Source organism: Carassius carassius, chromosome 5 (assembly GCF_963082965.1).
Source record: "Carassius carassius chromosome 5, fCarCar2.1, whole genome shotgun sequence".
Taxonomy (NCBI): domain Eukaryota; kingdom Metazoa; phylum Chordata; class Actinopteri; order Cypriniformes; family Cyprinidae; genus Carassius; species Carassius carassius.
In genome coordinates this window covers 443121-463128 of record NC_081759.1, presented here as the reverse complement: position 1 = coordinate 463128, position 20008 = coordinate 443121, and the positions used below count along the sequence as shown (strand labels likewise).

The 20008-nt window shown below is 39.6% G+C and overlaps 1 protein-coding gene across 4 annotated transcripts in view; it reads right to left on the bottom strand.

Annotated features, from left to right (window-relative positions):
• Nucleotides 1-20008, bottom strand: part of dcc (DCC netrin 1 receptor) — a 189480-nt gene that overhangs the window by 113967 nt on the left and 55505 nt on the right. For all 4 annotated transcript variants that reach the window (XM_059549322.1, XM_059549323.1, XM_059549324.1 and 1 more), the window contains exons 3-5: nt 16346-16633; nt 13996-14146; nt 12538-12674 (exon numbers count right to left, since the gene is read on the bottom strand). In XM_059549322.1, the coding sequence (XP_059405305.1) occupies nt 12538-12674; nt 13996-14146; nt 16346-16633 (576 nt within the window). The remainder of the gene's footprint in view (nt 1-12537; nt 12675-13995; nt 14147-16345; nt 16634-20008) is intronic.

The window sequence follows — 20008 nt, the reverse complement described above, 5'->3', positions numbered from 1 at the left end:
AATAAACAATTATATTTCTAATTAATGTGTTGTTGTTTTTAACTTTCTGTTCATCTGTGAATCCTGAAAAATAAAATGTTTCCACAGAAATATTGAGCAGCACAACTGTGTTCAACATTGATAATAATCAGAGATGTTTCTCGAGCAGTAAATCATCATATTATTCTGATTTCTGAAGATCATGTGACACTGAAGACTGGAGGAATGATGCTGAAAATACAGCGGAGCATCACAGAAATAAATTACACTTTAACACAGATTCACACAGAAAACAGCTGTTTTACAGAGGACAACTATTTTTCAGAATATTACTGTTATATTTGAATTGTGAGGATCAGTGCTGAAAGCAGTAGGAGAGTGCAGTAATGATCACATGTGTGTTTGTAAAGGGCATGAAGTGTTTGTGCTGTATGGTTAGTATCATTTTGAGCTGGTTAAAGTAGAGAGCAGCTGTTAACTAGCCGACTCTTACAGGATTGTGTCACTGGTACTTGTGTTACACTGGTACACTGATTGTGTTTCCTCCTCTTTCCCAGTCAACCATGAGTGAACAGATTGGCAGTAAAAACACACTGGACAGTTCAGCGGATGCCTCATTATCTGCTGCTGAAGCCCTGGACACACACACACACACACACACGCTATGCTGAGTGTTGTGTCAGCGCTGGGTTCAGGTCAGAATCCCACTAAACGGACTGCACTGAACTGCCAGCCAAAGCAGTGGAGCCGCCAGTAACTAGCCACACACACACACACACACATGCATGCAGACCGAGTGCTCCACACACGTCACACACCGGTGAGATCACTACAGCACAGAGACGAGACACACTCACACTCTCTAAAACACTCACCAGACAGTCACACTAATGCAACCTTCATTCAGAGTTCACAAAAACATTACCTGTACATCTTTCACGGTCAAGGAATGTTGTTCTGAAACATTTTAGTTCCACATTTGTCTAACGTTGTTACTGCTTGTTTCAGAATGTTCAGAGAACATTAAAGTAACATTCCTTTAACGCTTGCAAAATGATCAAATGGAAAGTTCCCTTAACAGTTGTATAATCAAGAAAAAATAAAAAAATGTATAAAACATCTGACTTTCTTCTTCTATTTCTTCAAAAGAACACAAAAGAAGAATGTTTGGAACCAAACAACATCTTTTGTGAATCACGGAGGAAAGAATATCACAAAATAAGGGCGAGTAAATGATGACAGAATGATCATTTTGGGTGAATTCTCTGGTTTAGCTAAAATAAGCACAGCTCCAATATGTTTCTAGGTCCAATTTCCAACAAAAATAACTGTCAGTGTGATCTATGTTGACCCCTGTTGTGATTTAAAGGGATAGTTTACCCCAAAATGATCCCACAGGTCATTCAAACCTGCCTAACTTTTTTTCTATGGATCAGAATATTTGTTAAGATATTTTAGAAGATATTTTGAGAAACACTGACACACAGATAGTTTTGGACCCCGCTGACTTTCATCACATGGACAAAAAGCATTTTGCTAAACATTTTGACTTCACCTTAAGTCACTGGTTGTCACAGCCCTGTACTCATTAGGTTGTTTTTTTCCCTCCATGTGTTCTGTGTCCAATGGTTATTGTGTCATTATGTTCAGGTCTGTCTTATAATTACCCTCATTAACATTCCCCTTATAAGTTCCCATTCCGCTACAAAAATCCCCGTTCTGTCATAATTTTCATGCTAAAGATTCTCTTCTTTCTTTGGTATATGAAAGATTATATTTCGAAGAACCCAAACAACACTGGAACACACTGACTGTCATTGTATAGACAAAAACACTGGAACATTACTTCTTTAGTGATTAAAAGAAAAACAAGTTTGAACAACATGAGGGTTGGGGGATTAAATGATGAACTATACCTTTTAAGAGGCAAGAGATGTAAAATCATTGCTTTTTGTAAAGTTTTAGGTTGAAGGTTTCAGGTTTGTTTCACATGATCACAGATGCTGAAAACAATAAATGCTCGTTAAATGAAAGCTGTGCATTCAGAAATAAATTTTCTCATTCTCTCTAAGCTTTCTATCCATGCAAACCTGTATCTCTGCAAAAGCAGCGACAAACTCATGACCTCTGTAAGCAAGCACTCATAACACTCATGCATTTTAATAAAAAAACAGATTTAAACATTTTCTAATGAATGCGAGTCATGTTTGGCCTGTGCATTCAATGCATGTGATTACATAACGAAAAGAGATGACATCTGACTTAATGTCGCATTAATGCATCATTACACTCAATAAAAGCTGATATTTTTATTGAATGTCTCACAGAACGCCATCTCAGCAGAACAGATGTCTGGAGATAAGCCTAAAAACTCTAAAATACCAAAACATATGCGCATAATATTTGACTTCAAGCGCGGCAGAGGAACCAATTAAAAGTGCTGCAAGTTTCTGACCACCACACTTAGGTTTAATTAAAGGATTCACAGGTGTTGTGTGAAATAATTGCTGTACGTTTCTGTTTCCTACACTCTACCTGTTCTCTCATGCGCACAGTAAGCTCTCGGTTCAAGGTCAATCGCTAGTGTCCCTCTAGAGCAGTGAGAGGAGAGATCTGATGATAATGTTTGTGCAGCCGCGGTCTCTGATGGGATGGCCATTGCTGACACATGATGGTGCTCATGAATACTGTATTGCTCATGAATCCTTCAGTTCCACACTTTGAGATCACAGCAGCATTAGAGAAACTCAGAGATCCAGCGTTCCTCACTAGAACATCTCGACCCACTTCTACAGGACACACTGGAATACACACTTCAGACAGAAGACACAGACTACTGGCCCTGAATCACAGACAAAACAGGGACAAAATACACACTACATGAGCCACCTTACTCAAGGTTAAAAAATATTATATAGAGGATATATAGGGATTGCAAAGTAACATCACAAAATGATTTTAAAAAATTATTATTAATAATTATTATTTTATTTATTTTTTTGTACTGGGGGAAGAAATCACTGAATAATAAAACACTTATTTATTTTAAATAATAAAATTAATTATATGAATGACATGAAATTCAAATGTATATAAACGTATATAAAAAGAAGAGATGACGTCTAAGCAAATGTGCCTTTAACGCATCATTATACTCAATAAACACTGATATTTTTATTGAGTGTCTCACTGTTGTTCACAAATAGCAGAGTATGAAAATAATTAAAAATGCAAAAAAATTATAATTACATTTTGGTTTAAATTATATGCTTCTATGATTATATGCATATGTATATTTATACTTAAAAACATTACAATACATTTAGTCATTTAGCAGACCAAAGTATCCAAAGTGACTTACAACTGAGGACAATGCAATGAAGCCATCAAAATCAACAAAAGAGCAATATGCAAGTGCTTGAGAAGTCTAAGTTTGCCTAACACAACACATATATATGTATATTTAGATGTATATGTGTATGTATGTCTGAAAAATGTAATAATGTAAAACAACTAAATGTTACACTTTGTTTTAACCGCCTGGGGTCAACAAAGACGCCGGCGGGAGAACTTGCATGTTTTCCAGATGACAGAAAAAATAACTTAAAATACTCCATTGCTTTTAAAATACTCCATTGCCATACGTCACTTGAATCTGTAAAGGGTTTACTTTTATTTGTATGTGCTCACCATATCAACAAAACTGTGTGCTTTTGTAAAATAAAGAAAATAAACAGGCTGCGCTCTCAAGGCACTGATATACTTCAAATTAAATTGAAGAACGAACTGATATGACAATTTCAAACTAATTCAGGTTAGTTTTGAGTTAGTTTTGGCAGTTCGAAACAGCTGACCAAAGCAAACTTTCTAGGGGAGTTTGCTTTGGCTCCTAAACACCTTTGAGCTTCCATTGGTCCGGGGGGATTACGCAATCACTGGGTGGGTTCTGGAATTCCACTTTCTTTGACGTGAGATTTTTTTCCCTAGTTAATTTCTCATTCCATGGAGGCCAGACAGGAGAACAACATCTAGAACAGCAACAACACCAAGTTACTAGCATGAATAAACTGTAATGTTGAATACCTGAGCTGGTACATTATATTGGCACCTGTATGTTCGCTTGCAGAGAGACTTTAAAAGACTTTTTAAAAAATCTTAAAAAGAAATTGCAACAAAGCACGAGTTATGCAAAGCAACATGGAGAAACATTCAATGCAAGTTTTCCAAATCCAACATCTGAGGAGGTTGACGTGATGAACATCAACATGGAGGAGACCGTGGACTTCACAGTATCTTACTTATGAGATGCTTGTGGAGGTTGTGACTCATGCTGTAGCCAAACTCAACATGGATTGGCCAGCCAGGAAAGAGGACGCTTGTAACAAAAGCATGCTGAACAAGCACTTCCTGAAAGCCAGATCACAACCTTCACTTCGGGTCCTTCCATTTTTCCCCAGTCTCCATGCTGAGCTGTGAAGATCATGGGAGAAACTGTATTTCTATCTGTATTCCCACACCAAGGAAACGACCAAAGGCATTGCCCATTCAATGGCAGCACAAGAGGGCACGGAGCAGCATTTGTGGTTCAATCTGTCCGATCTACAAGATAAGGACAGATTATTTCTGCTGGATGCCACTCTTTCGCCTTATGGCCTCTTCGGTGGCACAGTCAATACTGTCGTCAAGAGGTTTCTGGAGGCGAAGAAGCTGGCGGCGGTATTCCAGCACTTTCCCCCTCGCCGTTCACAGGTCTTTGGGACTGCTAAGCAGGAGCAGACCCAGCCCTCCAGCTCCTCATATCACCAGACCCAGTCGTGACCCACTCCCCCCTGCAAAAAGAACAGGGGCATCATTTGGGGTCCTCGTAGCAGAAAGCAGATCTATGGACTGTAATTTTGTCTAAGAGGATCTCTGCCAAAAGGACCATCATTCTGAAGAAGGATGGGGGCTTGCGCATCCGATCATAGATCAGTGTCTTTTCAACTGTGCTGTCAAACGATTTCGGTTCAACATGCTCACTATCTAACAGATTTTGTTTCAGATCAGGTCCGAAGACTGCGAGATGTCATCCTCTACCATATGAAAGAGCTGGGCTTACAGCTAAATGCCAAGAAAAGTGTGCTTACTCCACTCCAGAGAACCACATATCTTTGCATGGTGTGGGATTCAATGACAATGCTGGCACGGTTGTCTGCTGCTCGTATCGAACGATTCTCACAGCTGTGAGGGGAGTTAGAGAAAGTCACTCCCTGTCAATGACTTTAAGAGACTGTTGGGTCTGATGGCAGCTTTGTCCAACATGACATATTTTGGCTTGCTGTACATGAGACTCTTGCAGTGGTGGCTCAGGACCAAGGGGTTTTCCCAGAGAGGAAACACAATTAAGGGCCCACGGGGATGCTTACATGCCTTAGACATTTGGAAGAAACCTTGGTTCCTGTCTCAAGGCCCAGTGTTGGGGGCTCTTTGTCGTCAAGTAAAGCTAGCGACGGATGCCTCTCTCACGTTTTGGGGGGTTGTCATAAGTGGTCGCTCTGCCCAGGGTCTGTGGGAAGGCCATTGTTTCACACACAATACATCTGTGGCCTCCTATATTAATCAGCATGGGGGTCTGTGCTCAAGCCCCCTATACAGGCTAGTGCACCAGATCCTCCTTTGGGCTCAGGGAAAGCTCCTCTCACTCTGAGCACTTCAATCAGGGAGCAGACATCCTGCTGAGACAGGGGCTGAGGCCCAGGGAATTGATACTCCACCTAGAGGTGGTGAAGCTCCTCTGGAGGGAGTTCGCCCAGGCGGAAGTGGATCTCTTCTTACTCCCCATATCCTTGCTGAAGAGGATAGAGGATCTACAGGCACTCACTGTATTGTGCCTGAAGTTTGCTCCGGGCATGGTTAGGGCATTCCTTTACCCGAAACCCAGATAAGTCCCTAAGATGCCCACTTCTTCACCAGGTCCTGTAGTACTGCAAGCCTTTTTCCTCCTCCCTTCCAGGAAGCAGGCCAGAAAAGACACAATCTGCTTTGTGCTTATGTTCACAGAGCTGTTTAGTGGCATAAGGCAGATCTGTTATTCATTTGCCTTGATCTGCCTAAGTAAGGGGTTCCAGCGACCAAGCAAACCATGAGTCAGTGGGTGGTTGAGACCATTACACTGGCTTATGTGTCCTCTGACCTCCAGTCACCAGTCGGGGTCAGAGCGCAATCGACTAGGGGTATGGCAGTCTCCTAGGCCTTATCTGTGGATATTTGTGCTGCAGCGGGCTGGTCCTCTCCACACACCAGAAAACAACTTGCTTATTTGGCGCATTGGGTATTCTTATTCCCAAAGCATTCGATGCAGCTCAAGTTCCTGAAGGGGAACATTTTGAGGTTACTTATGTAACCATGTTTCCCCAAAGGGAACAAGGAACTGTGTCTCCCTGCAATACTCCCTGCAGGTGGTCGCTTCCGCAGAAGGTAGCATGTACGCAAATCTGTCTAAATCTGTGTTGGTGAGCATTTCTCCTTTGCCAAGATAAATCATCCACCTCACAGGTGTGGCATATCAATATGCTGATTAGACAGCATGATTATTGCATAGGTGTTCCTTAGACTGGCCACAATAAAAGGCCACTCCAAAATGTGCAGTTTTACTGTATTGGGGGGGTCCAAAAGCCAATCAGTATCTGGTGTGAGCACCATTTGCCTCTTGCAGTGCAACACATCTCCTTCACATAGAGTTGATCAGGTTGTTGATTGTGGCCTGTGGGATGTTGGTTCACTCCTCTTCAATAGCGGTGCAAAGTTGCTGTATATTGGAAGGAACTGGAACACACTGTCGTAAACACCGATCCAGAGCATCCCAAACATACTCAATGGGTGATATGTCTGGTGAGTATGCTGGCCATGCAAGAACTGGGATGTTTTCAGCTTCCAGGAATTGTGTACACATCCTTGCAGCATGGGGCCATGCATTATCATGCTGCAACATGAGGTGATGGTCGTGGATGAATGGCACAACAATGGGCCTCAGGATCTCTTCACCGTATCTCTGTGCATTCAAAATTCTATCAATAAAATGCACCATGATGCTGTCTGCCATCTGCCCTGTATAGTGAAAACCAGGATTCATCCATGAAGAAAACATCTCTCCAGTGCCAGACACCATCAAATGTGAGCATTTGCCCACTCAATTCGGTTATGATGACGAACTGCAGTCAGGTCGAGACCCCGATGAGGACGACGAGCAGCAGATAAGCTTCCTTGAGATGGTTTCTGTCAGTTTGTGCAGAAATTGTTGCAGATTGTTGCAGCAACTGTTCGGGTGGCTGGTCTCAGATTACCTTGGAGGTGAAGATGCTGGATGTGGAGGTCCTGGGCTGGTGTGGTTACATGTCATCTGCGGTTGTGAGGCTGGTTGGATGTACTGCCAAATTCTCTGAAACGCCTTTGGAGATGGCTTATGGTAGAAAAATGAACATTCAATTCATGGGCAACAGCTCTGGTGGACATTCCTGCAGTCAGCATGCCAACTGCACGCTCCCACAAAACTTGTGATATCTGTGGCATTGTGCTGTGTGATAAAACTGTACACCTGTGCAATAATCATGCCGTCTAATCAGCACCTGTGAGGTGGATGGATTATCTCAGCAAAGGAGAAGTGCTCACTAACACAGATTTAGGAACAATATTTGAGAGAAATAGGCCTTTTTTTGTACATAAAAAAGTCTTAGATCTTTGAGTAAATCTCATGAAAAATGGAGGCAAAAACAAAAGTGTTGTGTTTATAATTTTGTTCAGTATATATATTTTGAATGTATTAATGCCATATGTCATTTGTTTTTCTGCTCTCCAGTAAAACCCAGAGTAAGACTGATTCAGAAAGCAAACCCTGATTCTGAAGGTTTTCGTGTGAGTTGTTTGGTGACAGGATTTTACCCTCGTCACGTCAACCTGACCCTATTGAGAGATGGACAGACTTTATCTGATCATGAGGTCACTGGAGGAGATCTGATGCCCAATGGTGACGGGACGTACCAGATGAGGAAGAGTCTGGGGATCAGTGCAGAGGAGAGAGAAAAACACAAATACTCCTGCTCTGCCACACGCCTTACTCTGGACAACAAACTTGACATTGATTTGGGTAATAAACTCTTTCAATCACAGTCTTACTATCAAAACAAAAACAGTCTGTGGTTGATTTTGCAGAGTTTGATCACAGGAAACCATTTAAATCAGCAATCCCTTCATTGACGGTTTTGGCTCTGATGTTGGTGTTTGGATTTGCAGCTGTGACTTGGAAAAGACAACATACAGGTACAGCAAGATTTAAAATACATATGGGTTTAGAACAACTTTTTTGGATGACATTATTGGAAGACAAGCAATCTGATATAGCAAAACTATATTGCTTATTGCATTATGTATATATTTTTTCCAGAATAATTATAAAATAATAAATTATTCTGTATTTCATTTGGTTTTTAGATTCACCTAGAAGTGGTTATTCTACTCCTAGTACGTACTTTAAGGTACTACTTTATTTGCTAATGGAATTTCTGCTCTTAATCTTTAGTTAAAGAAAAGCATTATTTGTCAAATTGTCTCAAACAGAAAACACTGTAGACACAATCATTGTCTATTCTCGTTGTATCTACTGTAGCTGGGATCTTTTACTTTGAGTTTTTCTTTTATTACATGGTTTCTGTAGAAGATGGAATGTCCCAGAACAAGTCCATGTTGGCATCTTATTTGATGTGATAGATATTTGTGCTAAAATACCACTGACTTTGATTGGGAGCCTTCTTGAACCATTGTTGTTCCAATTCAGCATTGTATTATCAGTTTAATTTAGCATTTATTAGCAGTTATTAATATCCACGTGTAATACAATGCCAGACAAAATGACTTTGTAGCCAATACAACACAATTTCCACTTATGTCTTATTACTAGATTAAGGTTACTCACTAAAGACGTCCAGCTTTATTGTAAAAATTCATATTATGGGCTCTGCTTTCTCATGAACATCCATTAAACATGATTTTAAATGTTCGGCATCTGAATAAAATGTGGAAACAAAATGAAAAACCAATGATGTGATGTCCTGACCCAAAATAATATGTATGGGCAGAGAAACATCAAACACCAGACTTAAACAAACCAAATACATAGCCTAGTGATAAACTGTCTGAAGAGTTTCATTGTTCACTTTTCCAGTATGTTACACAGTGCAGTTAGGAAATTGATGCTACACAATTCCACTTTAATTTACTTGTTGAAACTAAAAAAGCTTGTAATGCTATATCAGAATTGGTAGTTGGCCAGTGTTACTCATGGTAGAGTTTCAGTCAAATGTGAAAGGGAAAGTCGAGGACTTCATTTAAGCATTTTGTAAGCATGTGAAGTCCTTGCATTTTTATTGTTGTCTACTTAATGTATGCATTTGTTTCAACAGATATGTCAGACAAAAACTTAGACTAAATAAAAATACATATTACGAAACACCAGTACAGTTGTTGTTGTCAGTGTTTTTTTGTTTACATGGACTTTGAGGACTTCAATTCAGTTCACCGGTTTGCTGTTGTTTATCAGATGCATTCATGTTTTACAGACGAGCTAAACAAGAATCTCAGTAAACACTCACTACCCACAAGGGTTGAGCAAGAGTGTGTTTCAAAGTTGATCAAGTGAATGCTGACTGCCGACTGAAAGCGTACATTATTGTATGTGCAACAATATGGGAAAAATGATTCTGCTTTTTGTGTTTTTACTTCCAACTGCAACTCCAAAAGGTAGGATTTCAAACCAATTCTTTAATTCAAAAACAAATATGGTTGTAAATTAAAATAATAATAATAATAATCAATTAAATTATGTTGCAAAATCTGCTTCCAAAATACCTACAGAAAAACTCCAAGACCATTTTATTTCTGCTGAAGGAGTCTCCAGAGCACTGGCGCTCTCCTCTTACACACACGTCCACTTTATTTGAGTTACAGGCCGGAATAATAATAATAATACAGCTGCCACTGGATGTCAAATATCCTGCAGTGGTTCTATAATTGGATTAAAGGCCAGAAACTTGCTGTACAACATGAACATCTGAGAAGAGACAAATCCACCGTATGAAAGAGAGACAGTGCTGATCGGGTTTAGTTGGTCATATATATATATATATATAGATAGATAGATATATATAGATATATATATAGATATGGAATTAAGTCACAAAATGATCTTTATATTGTTTTTTGTTTATTAATGGATATATTTTTAATTGTTTATTATTATTATGTAGATTTTTTTATTATTATTAATAATAATAATCATAATAAGTCTTTACATTTCTATAGTTCTTTTCTGGGCACCCACAGCGCTATACATTGAAGGGGGGAATCTCCTCAACCACCAGGAAAAATTAACTGAATTCTAAAATACTTGCTTAAAATATAAAATAAAATATAAATATCATATGAAAACCATGAAAAAAATGAAACTAAAAAAGTACTAAAATTGCTAAAACTGAAAAGTCAGGCTGCAATACACAAAACTAGACCAACCGACCGATCAATCAATCAACCAATCAACCAATCAATCAATCAATCAATCAATCAATCCGATCTGAGGAACATAACTAACTGTTGAATGATGTATCACGAGTGTTTACCAGCATCCAATCAAAACACAGAATCTGAACCTCTGCTTTGATGAGCTAAACATCTACAAAAGCTGTGAAAATCTCACGCAATAAGAGCTGATTATGAACTGAGAGAAATAAAAACAAGAACAAAACCTCATTTCAAAGAGCTAATGATCAAACAGAGAATTTCACAAAGGAAGATGAAACTCATGGAAATTAGAATCAGATCAACAAATGAGCGAGTTTCTCACCAAAGGTTCCCACAAAGTTTCTTGGAAATCTCTTTAATTCTGTCAAAACTCAAACTCCTGCGTTCAGTACAACACATGAATATTAGCATGTTCATCCACACGGACTGGAGCTAAAGAGACTCAAAGTGCTGTTTGCAGCGGCTCACCCAGTCACTGATGGAGGAATATACAGTCACTGCACGTCGAACTGACTGGATTAATTCACTACTATTCTGAACAATGTCCAAAACTGAGCACTTCTCATGTTTCTTTGCCTCTCAATGATCACTTGTAAGTCACTTTGGATAAAAGTGTCTGGAAAATAAACAAAAATAAACATAACCATAACACCATATCAGCATCAAAGGGTATATTCATGGCAAACTCAAAAGAAAAAAATATCACAACAATTCAATTAATTTTGCACAAAAATGTAACTATTACCTTTACAAACGAAAGAAAGAATTTAAAGATTACTGCTGCTGCTGCAATACAGTTCTGTGAGTATTTAAGACTTACTGCTGCTGCACAAATAGAATATATAATAAAACGCATCAGATCTGTACAGGTGGAGCTGGGGAGGTGGAGGGGTTTCTGTCGAGCTCTCAAAGCATGCTGCAAAATGCTCAAGTGGATGTGGAAGTGTTTTTTTTTTTTTTTTTACAATCATTAATATACTATTCTAATGTTAATAGTTTTAATTAGTTTTGTTTTAATATTGTAATATTTTCCATATCCATTTTAATTGTAGTTAAAGTCTTTCTAATTTTGTTAATATAGTATGCAGGTAAATAAATGCAGACAGAAAGATCCCATCTGTGTCCCTGGAGCACAGAAGCAGTCATAAGTAGCACAGGTATATTTATAGCCTGGTATTGCCAAACTCTGTTGCTTCGCTTTGCTTCGTAGACAGAGTCTGTTAGGGCATAATTGAGAAGTGTTTACTTTTTCGTGAGGGGGCGCTTGTCTGAAGTTTAAAATCATTGTTTACCCCTTTGCCAATCACATAATGTTTGGTTATCACGTGTGTTATGCACCAGCACAGCCGCCTCACACTTCCACTGTAAACACAGGAATGCTGCGAAAACAAAAACATCCTCTCTTTAACCTGATCCTCAATGAGAGCAACCAAGGGGTGCACAATCACAACTATCGCCTTGCCGGACTTTGGCCTCCCGAGTTTTTCGCTGACGATCGGTAACAGTTGATAAATTAAACTTTTCCCAAAACCTGTCGGGAGTAGGGCCACAACATCAACTTCATTCAGAATGTGAAACACTCTTCTTGTTTGGGCTTCAGTTGGCAAATGCCGAGAATATTCTCCACAACAGAGCGAATAGCATCCCGTGTCTCCATGTACACTGTCGTAAGATTAAGTGAAGATCATGTTCACTTATATATCATAAATATATCAAATATTCACAAATATATCAAAATTTCATTTTTGATTAGTGATATACATTGCTAAGAACTTCATTTGGACAACTTTAAAGATGATTTTCTCAATATTTCAAATTTTATATAGTTGTATCTCAGTCAAATATTGTCTTCCTAACAAACCACACATCAATGGAGATATTATTTATTCAGCTTTTAGATGATGTAGACATCTCAGTTTCAATAAACTGACCCTTATGACAGGTTTTGTGGTCCATGATGTCTGTGAGCGTGTGTCTTCTGTGAGGGTTGTTAAACAGGAATAAACTCACCGAGCACGGAGAGCTCGCAGGACGCAGAGATGTTCTGCTGTTTGTTGTGAGCGACGCAGGTGTATGTTCCCGAGTCGTCGTCTGTGACGCTGCTGATCAGAAGGTTGCTGCTGCTCAGGAGAGAGTATTTCTTTGATCTGACGGAGAATCAGACACAGAAACACCTTCAGACTCGACAGACGCAGCAGAGATGAAGAGAAAACAGAGTCCCTGCTCTCGTCTGACGATCACAGAAGATTATTAACACACAGATCAGCTGATGTTAGAGTTTAGTGATCAGATACACGACAGTCCCATTCTACAGGTCCATATTTAAATGTAATATATGACATCTATATCAAGAGGGATATTGCAATATATACTGTGCATTCTCTTTCAAGAGTGACATTTGTTCAAATGTTAATAAGTTTTGTATTATATGTAGCAATCATATGTCAACAATATATATTATGATAACTTATGCGTGTATTCAAACAACATATATACAAACAATCTGAATATTTTTGTAATAGATTTTTTTAAACATATTTTACAATTACTATATAATATCAGCATGTATTGATGGTTTTGGATATACATGTACATGAAATTTATGTCCACAAATGTATTGCACATCCATAAACATACATATTTGCATGGGTTTGGTATACTGTATATATATGTGTTAACATATAAAATGATTCCAAATTCTAATAGGTTTCATATTATTTTACATCATATGACAACATATTTTTATATATGGAAATTGAATATACAGTATGCACATTTGATTTCTGGTATACTTTTTTTTTAAGTATAGGATATATATATATATATATCAGGGCAAATAAATGTAAAGGCTTAGATTGCCCAAATCAATCTCCAGATATAAATCCGATTGAACATTAATTTCACCAGGTGAAGAGGAGACTAAAGACAGAAACTCCCCAAAAGCAACGGTTGGAATTGGCTGCATTAAATGCTGGGAAAAGCATTTCAGAGCATAAGAGCAAGAGTCTGGGGATGTCTATGGGCTGCAGACTCACTGCTCTGATGGCATGCAAGGGATCTGCAACTAAATATTAGCTTTTAATCTTTTACATCTGCCTTAAATTCAACTGTTCCAATCCTTATGCTCACATCAAAATGTGGAATGAACTCTAAAAGTGCTGTCCTTTTTATTTGGTAAAACATGTATGTGTCGAAAGACCTAATAATAAAATGTGTCATTCTGTAGTTTTATCGCATATTCATCTTTTAATCATATTTGCAAATGTCTTGACTCCACAGCAGAGAAAGCAATTTTGTATTTACTGTTCCAATCCTTATGCAGGGCACTGTATATACTTTTATTAATTAAACTATTCAATCAAACTGATCAAAACTGACAGTAAAGACTAGAGACTGTAAAAATCAGCTTTGAACACATAAATAAATTAGATTTTACAACATATTCACATATGATGTGTTTCTCTTCACCTGCTCTGGACCAGCTCTTCTCCTCTCATCCAGTAGAAGGACGGGTTGGGAAAGCCGGAGGCGGAACATTCTAGAACCGCATCTCTGCCCTGTAGAGCTGTGACCTTCTGAGGCCTCTGGAGGAATATCAGCGCTCGCTCTACTCCGGGCTCTGCACACACACACACACACACACTCTAGATTATTCACATGCATCTGATTATTCTCGCCATCAGCACCACACACACACACACACACAGGTCAGCAAGCGTCTCCTGAGGCATGTGTGTGTGCATGCAGAATCACACAGCGGTTGCTCGTCTAGTTGCATGTCTGTGACCTCTGAACGTTCAGCTCAAACGGTGCAGTGTTCATGTCCTGAAGCCTGCAGCTGCGTTTCCTCCCATAATGCTTTTCTTTAGCCGTCCCTCCCTGCAGAGAACCTTCCTAATGGCCCTGAGCCAAAGATCCAGCATCATGCGGACAGAAAACAACCCAGTCAGCTCTGGCCAAAGGGGATCCTCTAGATTCCCTGCTGTCTGAGAGCGACTGAGACGAGTAATAAACACTGGAGGAACATTCAGATCTCAGACTCAAGAGTATCAGATTAAACCGTGATCCCTCAATCATCAATCTTTGTTGGTCTTGGTGCAAAACTCTGACAAGCCATCATTCATTAATATTCATGAAATAAATAAAAGCCGAAACTTGAGATAGAGTTTTCTTCAAATGTCTTATTAAACTGAACATGTTGTTGCTCATCTAGATGCTATAAATGTCAACAGATCAGAGCAGGGTTTCTGTTCCTCAGCTCCTGAACAGCACCACTGAGATAGGAACACAAATACAGCCTGTGTTTACATTCACATGGAGATTTTGAATCGTGAGCTTGTTTCATGCGAGGGTTGGTTTAAAGTATAAACGAGCTGCTGATGGTGATTCGGTTGAAGGTCTCGAGTCATTAGCAGGACGCTGAGGTTTCTGGACTAATGAGTCATTGATTCTCTTGCATCGATCGACAGAAATGTCAGAGCTGCAGAAATCATTCAGAATCCTCACAGAAAATGACAGACTGATATTTGAGCTCCAATACCTGCTGCTGAAAACAAGCACTTCTCCCAGAAACCACAGCACCAATAATGAGTGCGTAAGAACCCAGTGCATTCTGGGACACAATACACAGAGACAGAGAGACCACTGACACACACACGCATTTGTAAATATCATTTTTTACAAGAAATACTTTTTTTTTTCTGAGATTTCATACAGTTTATCTCACTTCTGTACACATTTGTGGATTATACACATTAACATGGTTATTTCATAAATAAATCATACCATTTCATATGATTTAAAATGTTTTTTTATTAATGGCCAAAGTAAAAATATAATGAATATAAAATATATGTTTCATATATAGAATGACTTGAAATCCTTTTCGACAAAATTTCAAACAGATGAAATTTGAAATAATTTCATAATTCACCTTAATTTCTACAGAGCTTTATACAATACGGTTAGTTTCAAAGCAACTTTGCAGCTGTAAAATTAATTTATTATGAAACTTTAAGCTTCAAAAACACAACAGAGTCATTATTCGGATCAATTCTGATCAACAATGCAATGTTGTTCACTAGTTAGTGGAGGTCAGGTGGCTCACTAGTTAGTAGAGGTCAGCAGGTCACTAGTTAGGGGAGGTCAGTGGGTCACTAGTTAGTGGAGGTCAGCAGGTGACTAGTTAGGGGAGGCCAGCGGGTCACTAGTTAGGGGAGGTCAGCAGGTGACTAGTTAGGGGAGGTCAGCAGGTCACTACTTAGGGGTTGTCAGTGGATCACTAATTAGTGGAAGTCAGGTGGGTCACTAGTTAGGGGACGTCATTGGGTCACTAGTTAGGGGACGTCATTGGGCCACTAGTTAGTGGAGGTCAGGTGAGTCACTAGTTAGGGGACGTCATTGGGTCACTAGTTAGTGGAGGTCAGGTGGGTCACTAGTTAGGGGAGGTCAATGGGTCATTAGTTAGTGGAGGTCAGCGGGTCACTAGTTAGTGGAGGTCAGGTGGGTCACTAGTTAGGGGAGGTCAATGGGTCATTAGTTAGTGGAGGTCAGCGGGTCACTAGTTAGTGGAGGTCAGGTGGGTCACTAGTTAGGGTATGTCATTGGGTCACTAGTTAGTGGAGGTCAGCAGGTGACTAGTTAGGGGAGGTCAGCGGGTCACTAGTTAGGCGATGTCAGTGGATCACTAATTAGTGGAGGTCAGGTGGGTCACTAGTTAGGGGACGTCAGCGGGTCACTAGTTAGTGGTGGTCAAGTGGGTCATTAGTTAGTGGAGGAAAGCGGGTCACTAGTTAGTGTAGGTCACTGGGTCACTCACCCGGTATGACGCGCAGGTCTGCATCTGTGCCTGTGCGGGAGCTGCTGGGGTTCTCTGCTAAGCAGCGGTATGTGGCAGAGTCCGGCGGCTGAACCCTGCTGACCTGCAGAGATCCAGAGGGCAGGATGACCACTCTGCTGTCAGGGTCAAAGGTCAAGGGCAGGTCCTCCCTGTTCTTCTGCCAGCGCACCATGGGCATGGGCTCACCCGTCACCTCACAGCGCAGCAGAGCCGTGTCACCCAGATGAGCTGAGACCGACTCGGTGGGGACGACCACTCGCAGAGGACCTGAGGGAGAACCACACCAAATGATAAAAATGTAAATAAATTCAATGTCGGTACAAGAAAGAAAGAAAGAAAGAAAGAAAGAAAGAAAGAAAGAAGTTTGTTGGGCCTTCAAAATTTGTCTTAAAGTTATCTTATAATATCTTCTAATCTATACATTTGATCAAATTTCCACAAGAAACAGGTAAGAATGAACAGTCTGTCCACCATGACTTCTGTTCTTTCAACAACAGAGCACTTGAACAAAACAGAAGTGGGAAGAAGGAGGTTTCTGATAGCACATGAAGGGAGCATTAGACTGCGATGAAGGTCATGAATATTGTTATGTTTATGTGATTATGCTGATAATTAGACTCATATGTCTGTGTAACGTGTGCGGCGGGTCAATTGCTCATGCTAACGGTGTGTGTGTGTGTGTGTGTGTGTGTGTGTGTGTATGTGTGTGGGTGTGTGTGTGTGTTTATGGATCAGCATCACAACAGCTCACATGGGAACACAATTATTCCAGAATGTGCTGCCCTGAGTCATATTGCCGTGATTATTGTTAACATGGTCCCTAACTGCCTCCAATTACAGTCAGCAGCGCACTAGCAGCCGACGGCCAAACACACACACACACACACACACACACACACACACACACACACAGCTGTATGTAACCTCTGATTACTGCCACAGAACATCAGCGATGTCAAACCTGGAAACAAGAAACAGACTGAGGCTGATATACATTATGTAATCATCACTTACAGAAACACAATCATCAGATCACAAAACCAGTAAATCATCATATTATTCTGATTTCTGAAGATCATGTGACACTGAAGACTGGAGGAATGATGCTGAAAATACAGCGGAGCATCACAGAAATACATTACACTTTAACACAGATTCACACAGAAAACAGCTGATTGGAATTTGTTTTTTTCCTCTCTCAAATTTTTTTTTTTTTACTGTATTTTTGGTCAAATAAATGCAGCCTTGGTGAGCAGAAAAGCCTTTTTTTTCAGCATCTGAACCCACTTTGACCTACAGCAACACACACACACACACACACACACACACACACACACACACACACACACACACACACACACACACAAACACACACACACACACACACACACACACACGTTATGAATGTGCTGAATGCAAGCATTTCCTCTGCTGATGAGAGACAATCTGCAGCCTGTGATTACAGAGCTTTATTATCTGCTCTCATTAAGAGGGTGTTCATATGCAAATGAATGGGAAAGTGTTTCAATCTAATTAACACAGAGAGAAAAATGAGGAGGAATAATTCTGCTTCTGCATTCCAAAAAACAGAAAGAGAGAATAGGATGATGATGACACAGGAGAACAAGAGAGAGAGAGAGAACGAGTGAGGAAACTTAATTGACTCCTACAATCTTCCCTCATGTGATGGAATGGTAATGGAAATCCTTTCAGGTGTTTTACTAGCTTCAGCTTTTCTTCAAAACTCACATCAGTTAACTCTGAAAAACAGTTAAATTAAATTAAAATACAACCAAATCTGCATCTACAGGATGATGGACAGTCAGAGACAGTTTCTGATTGGCCACACAAGCACTGGCCACTCCCCCTCAGAGTCTGGTGCTGGTCAGAGTCAAACACACAGATGTGATTTCATCCATTTCTGTGAGACAGTAGCCACAGGGTGTGAAAAATATTCTAAAAATAATAAATATAAGAATAAAAATAAATAAATACAAATGTAAAAAGTAAGATATAATAATGTAATAATGTAAAAAAACTAAACAACATCAAAAGAATAAAACTAAAATGGTAAGAAAAATATATAAAAAGTTAATTAAAATGAAATCAAATAAAGTAAAATAATAAATAAATAAAGTAAAAAAGAAATTAAATGTAAAATAAAATAAAATAAATTATATTTAAATAATGATAACAATAATAAAATAAAACATCAATACAATTAAATTAAAGCAAATTAATAATATAAAAAACAATAAAAGAAAAAGGAAAATTAAATTAAATAAAAGCTAAATGAAACCAACTGAAAATTAATAATTTCATTAAAGTATTAAAACAATAAATGAGTTTCCTTTTCCTCCAGTGTTTCTTGCTGAAGCTGATAGAGGAAGAGGATGGATGATCTACACTCATAACATCCACCTGCACATTTGAGTCATTTGACATGAATCAGAGATGGAGACATTCCTGGACTTGTGTTCAGCAGCACATCTAACACACATCATTAAAGCATCTCTGAACACGAGTGCTGCAAGTGTCAGAAACTCTGAGTCACCGTTCACTTCTGTCACAGACGTTCACAGCTTCTCAACGGCTGTTTGGATCCCTTCATTTGTGTCTGCTTTCATTACAGCCACTCCATGTGAGAATAACCTTCAGCAAAAGCCCTAAAATAGTTCTAATTCTAATATTAAAAGCTGAAACCCATCAAAATATTCACAAGCCAATTATCGTTAGGAAAGTCTTGGTCAAATGACATATAAGAGGTCATTGTGCTATAAAATCTTCCAGTAAGTTTCAGAATTCAAAACTTGGTTAGTCTAAAAACAGCTTATATTGAAGGCATTCTGCCAAAACGACAGCTTGTGCAATGTACTACTCTTAAGATGTAATAATGTGGATAAGCACCGCCTCCACAGAGGATGATCAACGCCTGTTTTAACAGCACTGCCTGTTTAGCCCTGCCCACCAATCTAGTGCACTGCCTGTTTAGTCCCACCCATTGATCTTCATCACCGCCTGTTTAGTCCTGCACACCAATTCTCTATTACCACCTATTTAGCCCCGCCCACCGATTCTACATCCCTGCCTGAATAGACCCGCCCACTGATTCTACATCACTGCCTGTTTAGCCCTTCCCATCAATTCTACATCACTGCCTGATTGGCCCCGCCCACCGATTTTACATCAATGCTTGTTAAGCCCAACCCACCGATTCTACATCACTGCCTGTTTAGCCCCGCCCACCAATTCTACAGCAATGCTTGTTAAGCCCCGCCCACCGATTCTACATCACTGCTTGTTTAGCCCCGCCCACCGATTCTACATTACTGCCTGTTTAGTCCGGCCCACGATTCTACATCACTGCCTGTTTAGCCCCGTCCAAACATTCTACAGCACTGCCTGTTTAGCCCCGTCCAAACATTCTACAGCACTGCCTGTTTAGCCTTCTCAAAGATTCTACAGCTCCGCCTGTTTAGCCCTGCCCACCAAATCTACATCCTTGCCTGTTTAGTCCCGTCCATTTTTTCTTCATCACCGCCTGTTTAGTCCTGAACACTAATTCTCTATTACTGCCTATTTAGCCCCGCCCACTGATTCTACATCACTGCCTGTTTAGCCCCACCCAAAGATACTAAGGTG